Below are 10,112 nucleotides of genomic sequence, written 5' to 3'. Positions count from 1 at the left end.
GAAGAGAACATTCATTTGGATGGTTAAATGCTGGTATAACAGATTTAAAAGGAGTGTTCATACTTGATATTCACTACTTGAATACACTTGAAAGGACTGACAGTGTGGAGCATTAGTAATTACCCAATGACTGGCCTGGCCCACTTAACCTCTGAAGAGTTCAGAGGAGAGGAAAACACAAGAATCAGGGACAGCAGAGCTGGCCCAGGAGGGAGGTGACGTCCGTACTGGATTGACAAGGTTTTGATAGAATCAACAGTCTGAACTTGCTGCTCTGGCTCTATGTGAATAAAATGTCAGTACGTTTGTTGAGTGGCACATTAGAAGCAGAGTTTAGAATCTGCTCCATTAGGTTGGACTGTCTTAATAAAATCGAGAACATTATAGAATTTTCTTTTCTGGATCTTCCAATAAAGTGATAGCAATCATTCTCGACTGCTTAACAACACCCCCTCTGAGTGACAGATATGAATTAAGTAGACTTCAGAAAGATCTCGGTCAGTGAGGCCTAATTTTATGTGTCAGTTTGGCTGGGCCATGGTGTCCAGATACTTGGTCTGAACATTATTCTGGATATTTCTAGTTAAGTATTTTCGATGAGACTAACATTGAAATCGGTGGACTTTAAGTAAAGCAGAATGCCCTCTACAATGTCAGTGGGGCTCTCCCATCAGTGGAAGTCCTGAGTGGAACAAAAGACTGACCTCCCTTGAGCAAGAGAGGGGTCTGCACAGGTGGCCTTCGAACTTGAATGGCAACATGGGCTCTGCCCTGGGCCACCCACCTGCCAGCTTCCTTTGCAGATTTTGGACTTGTTAGGCTGCACAGCTCTGTGAGCCAATTCCTTAAAATAAATCTCTTTCTCTATCCACACGCGCGCGCGCGCGCGCGCGCGCACGCACACACACACACACACACACACACACACACACACACATACCTTCTATTGGTTTTTTTATATTGAGAACCCGAATCATATAGACTCCATCACAGACATTGAGAAAATGTTTTACGAGTTAATCGATAAGCTAAAACAAAGGAGCAAAAGCAATATTCTTTTTTTTAAAAGTTTACTTATTTATTTTGAGAGAGAAAGAGAGCACAAGTGAAGGAGGGGTAGAGAGAGAGAGAGAGGGAGAGAGAGAATCTCAAGTAGGCTGTCAGTGCAGAGCCCAACTCGGGGCTCAAACTCATGAACCATGAGATCATGACCTGAGCTGAAATCAAGGGTCAAACATTTAACCCACTGAGCTACTCAGCCACTTTAGTCTCTTTCTTTCTTTCTTTCTTTCTTTCTTTCTTTCTTTCTTTCTTTTTTTAACATGAAGACCCTTGACTAAAAGCATTGCATACTACATAACGGAAAGACTCTTGCCCAAATATATCAACCCGGGGGAGGAACTTCACTCAGTGTATCCATATCCAAAGTACTTGGGTAACACTGGAGAGCATCTGTGACCTCTCCTGGGCTTTTGGAAGCAGCCCCCTGTCAAATCTTTTACACATCCTTTGTTGGCTTGCTCTTTGAATTCTCCCATCAACTATTTCCCATCGTCTTTCTTGTTCAGGAGACACCGCTGTGACCGCTGTCACGTTTCCTGGAGCAGAGCTTCTCAAACTTGAATGTGCCTGGGAATCTCTTGGAGGTCTTGTCAAGCTGTGGACTCATTCAGGAGGTCTACGTGTTTTAATTTCTTTTTTTTTTTTTTAAGTTTATATATTTATCTTGAGAGAGAGAGAGAGAGAAGCTCATGTGCACTGGACATGCTGATGATTGTGGGGGGTGGGGGAGCTAGGGGCAAGGGGAGAGGGCGAGAATCCCAAGCAGGCTCCCAACTATGAGCATGGAGCCCAACTCAGGGCTCTGTCTCACAGACCCATGAGATCATGACCTGAGCTGAAACCAAGAGTCGGAAGGAAGCTTAACCAACTGAGCCACCCCGGCGCCCTGGTCTGCATTTGTAACAAGCTCCTGGTGATGCAGAGTCTGCTGGGTTTAGGACTCGGCTCTAGCTCTGCCCATCTCAAACTTTATGAATCATCCGGGGGTCTCGTTAGAAAAGCAGAACCTCAGGCCCCGCCCGACTGACTTACTCAGAATCCGTGTCCTCGCAAGATGCCCAGCTGTAGGTGGGCACGCTCAGTCCGAGGAGGGGCATACACATCTTCTCCAGGTCTGAGCCCCATGCGCTCTCTCCACAGCGGCAAGTGCCATCTCTCTCCCTGCTTCTTACCCACGGCCCGTGAACTTGGTTTCTCATCTCTCGTTGGAACATTAACTGTCCACCTGACACACTCCCTCTCCTCCAGCTGGAGACTTCCGTCTCCCTCACAGCCCAAAGCTGGGTGTTCTATACTTGCTGTCCCCTCCCTCTGCCACCCACCCGTTTCTCCACTGCTTTAACAGCAGGTTCCTCTGTGTGTGTGTGTGTGTGTGTGTGTGTGTGTGTGCGCTCGTGCGTGCACAGAAAGAAATTCATTATAATAATTTGAATTGGAAACAACCGTGTAACATTTAACCCATTCAATATAACTACTGTCTATTGTTTTAGATCAATTTGAAACTCTGTAAAAGGCATATTAGTAACCTGGATGTCTTAATTTCTGAATGATGAACTTATTCTGGTAGGTGATATGGATAATCTTCCCTCTTCTTCAGGATGTATGTAAACTTCTGACCTGATCTCTTCACCCTGCTGCTTTAACTTAACTCCAGTGAATCCTTCTCATGTTTCGGGGGGTGGGAGGGGGGATGCCCAAGCACAGCCCTTGCCTTCTTTCTTTTTCTTTTTTTAAATTTTTAAAAAATGTTTATTTTTGAGAGACAGAACAAAAGCGGGGGAGGGGCAGAGAGAGAGGGAGACACAGAATCCCAAGCAGGTTCCAGGCTCCCAGCACTGATCCTGATGCCAGGCTTGAACTCACAAACCGTCAGACGTTTAACCGACTGAGCCACCCAGGCACTCCCGAAGCCCTTGCTTTCAAGGGGCATCCAGTTTTATAAAAGAAGACAGGTGTGCAAGCTAAGAAGAACAATAAATTCATGACGGAAAACTGTAAAAGGCCTGCAGGGCCTTGTGCTCTGGTGTCTCTTAGCTCTCCCTTCACTCTTGACTGTGTGACAATCCCACGCTGTCCCCTGCCTCCTGGGCCCCTTCTCCCCCTTGTGACAGCTCTCCCTCTCCCGTCTCCTGTCTCCCATTGAGCTGAGAACCCAGCTCAGGCATTTCCTGTTCTAGGACAAGCTCCCTAAGCTCCCATGGTATCCAGGGCCCCTTAATGTCACCCTCCAGCTCATTTTCAGTGCACAGTCCGTGTTTGTGAAGGGAAAGAGGCCAAGGAAAAAAGAATCAACTTAATCACTGAAAGGGGTTACCTCAAGCAACCCGAATTCAAGGGCAGGAATACTGCTATACTGCTCGCGATAAAATGGACTTGTACCAAAAATCCATTCTGAAGCAGAAATGCAAGACCAAAAAAGAAGGACGCTCAGAATAGCAGTGAGACAAAACAGCAGTACCTTAGGTTTACACGGCTTTATAACTTATAAATTATTGTTGGAGTTACTAATCTTTACATCCCGGTGAGGTAGGTACTGCTATACTCCATTTTACAGATAAACTGGGGCTCAGAGAAGAATCTGCTCGATCCCAAAGCCCCCCAGGTAGAAAGTGCAAAGATTTCTTCCAGCTCTTGATTCGGTGCGTAGGCCACAATTTCACAGCTTGCCTAAGATGAGACAAATGTAAGATATTAATACAAATTCACTTTCGAAATTCTATAGACTCCCTGCTCTGTTTAAAAAAGTATATTTTTCTTAAATTATGCTATGCTAATTAACTCTGCCATTTTCAGACAGTAATCTGTTATTGGGTGTTATTTTCTTCATTTAGATGCCACTACTAAATCCCAATTTAGACTCATTCCTTTTAATAACATCGACAGAACTCTATACCTTCTATGTGTTCCCACCGCCATTCATTGATGTAAAATTTGAAAGTGTAAAATGCATTAGGAATGTAAAATGGATAGGAATCCTCTCAGAAAATTCTTCTTGGGATCTTGATTTTTAAGCAATACCTCGCATATGCACTTGGGATGCTTACTTTGATGTTTTTTCTGTGTCCTGTGATAATTTCCCTTTTTGTAGATATCACCGCCAACAGAGGTCTGACTTTTGAATAACCCCTTTGCAGAGAAGGGATTGTTGTAGATTGCCTTCTAAATATGTTGCCAACAGTCTCCAATGTGCACTTCCTGTCTTTTCTTTGCAGCCAGGTGGCTAATAGCTGTGTCCTAGCCTGGAGGCATTCACTTTCACTAAGCCCCTACTATGTGTCAAACTACCAAGGTGGTTGCCAAGAATATGAGGATAAAAATCCCTCCACATTCTGGGAAAACTCTGGGGTGAGAGACACTGTTTTGTCTTGTGGGGATAGAAGGACAATTAAGTTGACAATCACAAAGTGCAAAGGTTTGTGCCAGGAACCCCAGTGAGGAGAAAGGTGTCAGCTCACATCCTTCCCCACTCTTGTTTCCTACCTAATGCAAAGATCTGACAATTTTGCCCACAGTCACTTAAGTTGAAAGTTATGTGTGGATGAAAATTTGCAATTGGGGCGCCTGGGTGGCTCAGTTGGTTGAGCAGCAGACTTGGGCACAGGTCGTGATCTCCCAGTTCATGGGTTCAAGCCCCGTGTCGGGCGGGCTCTGGGCTGAAGCTCAGAGCCTGGAGCCTGCTTCGGATTCTGTGTCTCCCTCTCTCTCTGCCCCTCCCCCGCTCATGCTCTGTCTCTGTCTCTCTCTCAAAAATAAATAAGTTAACAAAAAATTAAAAACTTAAAAAAAGAAAATTTGCAGTTGAAAATCTTCAGCTTACTCCTCTTTTTTGCTCCTCTCCCCAAATAAGACCATGCTCAGGAAAGCTCATTGCAAGAACTATACAAATACACAAAAGTCAGTAGCCATATTACTGGAAACACATCTCCTTGCTTTCCCCACCCGTCCCCTGGCCCTCCTGATTAAGAGCCCAGCCTCCCTCCAGCACCTGTCGGCCCCCAGCTGAGCTGCAGGAAGTGACCCATGTCTCCATGGCGACGCGTCACAATGCAGCCGCGCTCCACCCACAGCACCCAGTCCAGCTGGAGCAGAGGGCATCGAGGTGGCCTCTTTCCAGCAAGAATGGCACCGCCTGGGCTGGAGGCTGCGTGCCCCTTTCAAGGAGGCCACCAGATTCAGCCAAGTAAGGCTGCGGACCCTGCCGGCAGGGGAGGGGGGGGCGAGGCTTTTCCCTGGGAATGGGGTACACCGAGCAAAGGCTGCTTTGGTCTCCAGGGGTGTTTGCCTCCCTCTTACGGGTGGGACTTACTTCATGGAGAGTCTGGGAGTCAGAGAGAATGAGATGTTCATGATCTTGCCCTTTTACAGCCCTTGGTCCCGTTTCTGCCAAACCTCTCCCTAAATCTCTCAGGTGCTTTCAAACACCCCCCCCCCCCCTCCACGAAGTGCCTAGGAGGGGAGAGCAAAAAGGAAGGAATAGTGCCTTTCCAGGATCCCAAAGTCAAAGACAAAGAAGGAATGGAGGTCGGATGCTCTGAAGACAGCGGACCCAGCGGAGACCTGACCCCCGTGCAGGATCTGGGGAAGTGCACAGAACGCGGGGAGGTGCCCCAAGGCAGGGAAAGGACCCCGCAAGTAGATGTGCAGAGGCACCTTACCCCTACGTGGTCATAGCCAGGCTGGCACCTAGGCGTTTAGCTGCCACTTCTCCGCGACCTTTGCTGATTTTTCTTTCAAAGCGATTCTGCATTGAACTCGGGTAGAGCTTTTAATGCTAATTGTGCAAATGCAGCAGGTTTACAAAGTCCGCCTCTGGGTCAGTGGAGGGAGAGTGATTCCCAGGTACTCAGCCGCATCCTGGCCTTTTTCACGGCAATAATAACCCACCGCAGCCGCCTCGCTGGGTAATTACGGTTCCACAGTGGCTACAGAGCAGTGGGAACTGTTCAAAGGCGCATTCCCTGGAATCGTAGACCCACCAGAATGAATGAAATGCGTATTTTCATTCCATTCCATTCATCCCTTTGTAAATTAAGGACAGAAAATGAAAATACTTAACCTGTAAAAAACATATTGAAAACATTCTGTTTCTATATGATGACAAGGCAAAAAAAAAAAAAAAAAAAAAGAGAGAGAGTGAGAGACAGGAACCGCATTCCTTTTGAATCTCTCTTTCTAGTCACTCCTCTTGGTTTCTTTCGCTGTCTCCCCTCCCCCTTCCAGTCTGGGGAATGTGGGAATCCTCCAAGATTCTCTCCTCCTTGGTTCACATCCTCTGTCGTGGCCGTGTCCTGCCAAGGGCTTCAAGTCTACGGAAATGCCCCACCGGCTTTCTAATCTTACCTCTCACTCCAGTGTTCCCCCTAATTTCCAAACCAAAGTATGCAACTGTCTACCGGATAGTTCATTTGGGTGTCACAGAAGGGCCTTGATCTAACACGTAGAAAATGACACTCCTTGTCCACTCGACTTTGCAGGCTCGGTTAGGAGGGTGCCAGCTGCCCACGGTACATGGGAGGGCTGCTTGGCTGACACCTCAGTTTGATCACCGGGGCTCATTGATTCTGCCCCCCAAGTTCCCCTTCCTGTGGGTGAGTTTCATTCTTCACGCCCAGTCTTGGGGCTCTAACAGGCACTCTGTGCCACTCGATCTTCCACTGCTAAAAGTGTCACGCTCCAAAAGGTGGGGGACTGATGTGTCACACTGCCTGGCTTTGGTCCAAAAATAAGATGAGAGGTTGACAATGACTGCCACGGACTACTTGCTGTTGAACTATTACTCTATGTGGGCTTGTAAGTGCTGCATCACTTTGAGGGACTGCCATAAATAACCAGGAACTGGTGGCTTGAAACCAAGGAGATTTATTCTGGAGGCCCGAAGCCCCAAATCAAGGGCTGTGCTGCACCGGTAGCTCTGGGGCAGAAGACTTCCTTGCTTCTTGTGTTTTCTGGAAGCTGTTGGCATTCTCGACTCGTGGCCTCATCACCGCGGCGTGCGCCTCCACGGTCACATCCCCGCCTCTTCCGGGTCGAGTCTCCCTCTGCCTCCCATAAGGATGATGAAATTGCACTCGGGGCCCACTGATAATCCAGCACGATCTCCTCATCCCAAGATCCTTAACTGCACCTGCAAAGGCCCTTTACCCTTATGTGGTACCACTCGCGGGTTCTGGGGGTTAGGACGTGGACCTATCTTTTGGGTCTCTGTTCAGCCTACGTTAAATGCTTGAATTTACCCTCCCCTTTAATCCTCCCGACAACTAGGAAAACGTTGAATCACCAGGTACTGTTCATACTTGCCCACCCAGCAGGCTATGGTATGGATGAAACAAGATTCCACCCGTGGAAACACTTTGTAAAGCGTAACAGTATACGCACATGTTCGTTACTGTTTTATGCTATTTTCAAAACCTCCTAATACATTTTCGTAATTGTGAATACCTCCAGGGGTGGTGAGTTCAAGGGGGCAGCAAGGCAAACAAGGCCTCGCTGGCCTGGCGTTGACCATTTCTTCCCCTGCTTCACTCACATCGGGCCACTTGAGACTTTTCATACCTCGCGCTGCTTTCTCTGAAGAATGCTTCCCTCCACGTCCTCCTGTAATCGCTGTCAAACTCCTGCTTTAAGTCCCGGCTCAGATGCCACCTGTTCTATGAAGTCCCTCCTGGATCCACCCTCGATGCCCCTTCTCTCATCCAACCAGAAAGAACTGAGCCTTCCTGGGGGCCCATGGCACACAGCACAGCACCCCACTTAAAGTGCTCGTTGGCTATTTTCTCTTTCTTCTCCTCACCTGTGAGCTCCCCAAGGCCAGGAAAGGGTCTCTATGGCCTCGGGCCTGTGGTCTCTATGGTCCATGGGAGGGGCTCAAGCCTTGCCTCTAGGATGAACAGAAAATGAGAGAGGTAGAAAGAGGAAGACAGAATCATGGGACGGGTGGACACAGAGTTAGAGGGAAAGACACTGGGATACTTAGCGAGAATAAACGTAAAAGAAAGCAGTGGCACATGGCTTGCAAAGACGTTTTTAGAATATTCGGATTATAGATTTTTAAGTTACTGCTGCTGTTAACGAAGAGGGTTAATTCTAATAGCATTTTATTTGCAGGAGCTTTGTCAATGGAAATAAAAAGCGTAGACGCAGACCTGACCTAGAGACTTTTAGTAAGAAAAACCGTTAGACAAAAAGAAGAAAGATGTCCTGGAAATTGAGTGCACATCTCGTCATGTTGGTCATCCAGGCGGATTAGCATTAGGGAGTGGGGGGTCCGCTCGGTCTCAGGTCCTAGAGGCAGCCAGGCATGACCTCTCCTGCACCCGATGCCTTCCAGAATAGGATCTTGGCAACAGAAGGCGGCCAGCACCCAGCCTGTCCTCAGAAGGAGGAAAGGCCTCAGGCAGCGGCAGCCAGAGGTGTTCCTGGCTTGCCCATGTGATCAGTTGGGAGATGTTACCCCGGCGCTGTGTTGCCAGGGTGTTTGAGGTATATTTGGGCTTAACAGGAAATTGGTCTGGCCTGGGTCAGTGTTGTTTGCTTTAGGAAAAAGAGGGGGAAATGGTGCGTGGGCTCTGTGCAGAGAGGATCCTTCCTGAGCCCTGCAAACGTCACACTCCGAGGTTCAAATCAGGTTCCACGGAGGTTTCTTTTAAGAGCCACACTGCCTCCCAATTTCTTCCCACTTACTTGTCCATACTTGGAACTCTCTGAACAAAGAACATTTAATGCCGCAGTTGGAACAAAATGCTTCGAAGCATGAAGTGACTCCCACTAACGAGCCGGTGTCAGAGCATGACGTCATTTCTCGGAGGCGCGTGGGCTCGGGGCGCGCACGCCCGCAGCGTGTGTGTAAACGGAGGCACAGAGCGTAGCCTGCGGGGCTCTGGCTTTTGTGAGACCCGGGGGAGCGGGCGGAGGGGAGTCTCAACCCGTGGGAGGGCAGTGGGGAAACAGTCACGGAGGAGCGGGTCCAGCTGCCTGGCTCCCCCAAAGGGCCTGTTAAATGAGAAACAAGACCTGCCTGGGAGATGGGAGAGGAAACAGAAGTATAGAGGCAGCACGAATGAAATGTTCCGTCAGGGCCCTACAGGCCAGGCGGGGCATATAGATTGTAAAGCTATTTGGAAACTGCAGACGTATTTGAGAAAAGTATAGCGATTGTTTTCAGGATACAGGAGTGGGAAGATACACAGGCAGTTAGGTGGCTACAGGGTTCCTGCGGTGAGGCCCTAGACCCCGGACAGCGGGTTATTCAAATAGTAAAGGGGACCCTTTGGACCCAGGTTCTAGTGAGATGTAACCAGGTTAATTGCCTAGATAGGAAGAATGAGAAAATGTCGGAGTTAAATTTAAAATCTGTATTCCCAAGAAAGGGACTTTCTTGGTGCTTTGTGGACAGTGGGAGGCTGGGGCAGCTCAAAGCCTGTTGTTGCTAGCAGGTGCCTGATGGTTAATTCTCTATCCTCAGTCGTCTGGACCCAGCCTGGCAGCAGTTGCCACGGGCGATCCCTCCCCCACCACCTAGTGGAAAGCCCTCCTTCCTGTGGCCCCTGATGTCCTCTGCCCTTGCTGACTGCTTTTCTCAGTCTTCCCCAACCTCTTGACATTGGCGTGCCCCAGGCGTTATTTAGCCTTTGGGCTGGTCTCCTCCAGCTATGCTCCCTCTCTTGTTGAATCCACCTGCTTGTACAGATTGAAATATCACGCATGCTGCAGAATCCTGCACAGTCGCGGCAGAGAACGCATCAGAGCTGCCCCAGATGACACTGTTCAGTGACAGACAGAAGAAAAGGACACTTTGTGTATTATGAGCCCAGTTTGGTAAAACAAGATGGCGGAAACTAAAACCCAATATGTCAACGTCCTTATATATGCATATATAAATCTCTGTATCATCGTATCAGCAGACGTAAAAGCGTGGAAAGAAACCAGCACAATTGTTAACATGGTCTGGGAGGAGGGCTGAGGAGGAGGAGGGAGCACGGGGAAGGTGCCCAGAATAAAACCGGAGGTGAGCCCCTTTGTGCAAAATCATTTCATGTGCATATAGGTTTATC

The 10,112-nt window shown here is 48.4% G+C and overlaps 1 protein-coding gene and 1 long non-coding RNA gene across 2 annotated transcripts in view; one reads left to right on the top strand and one right to left on the bottom strand.

The window, feature by feature from the left end:
- Positions 1 to 2,826: 2,826 nt before the first annotated feature.
- LOC132682211 (uncharacterized) lies at positions 2,827 to 8,243 on the bottom strand. The gene is made up of 3 exons (XR_009611542.3): positions 7,853 to 8,243; positions 5,718 to 6,020; positions 2,827 to 3,729 (listed from the first exon to the last, which is right to left on the bottom strand). It is a non-coding gene; the product is annotated as an uncharacterized LOC132682211 (long non-coding RNA).
- TEX26 (testis expressed 26) overlaps positions 5,062 to 10,112 on the top strand; it is a 31,392-nt gene continuing 26,341 nt past the window's right edge. Inside the window, exon 1 of the mRNA XM_060637431.3 lies at positions 5,062 to 5,242. Within this exon, the coding sequence (XP_060493414.1) occupies positions 5,091 to 5,242 (152 nt within the window). The 5' untranslated portion in view covers positions 5,062 to 5,090. The remainder of the gene's footprint in view (positions 5,243 to 10,112) is intronic.

Source organism: Panthera onca, chromosome A1 (assembly GCF_046562875.1).
Source record: "Panthera onca isolate mPanOnc1 chromosome A1, mPanOnc1 haplotype 2, whole genome shotgun sequence".
In the NCBI taxonomy this organism is placed as follows: domain Eukaryota; kingdom Metazoa; phylum Chordata; class Mammalia; order Carnivora; family Felidae; genus Panthera; species Panthera onca.
This window is presented reverse-complemented; position numbering and strand designations above follow the sequence as displayed.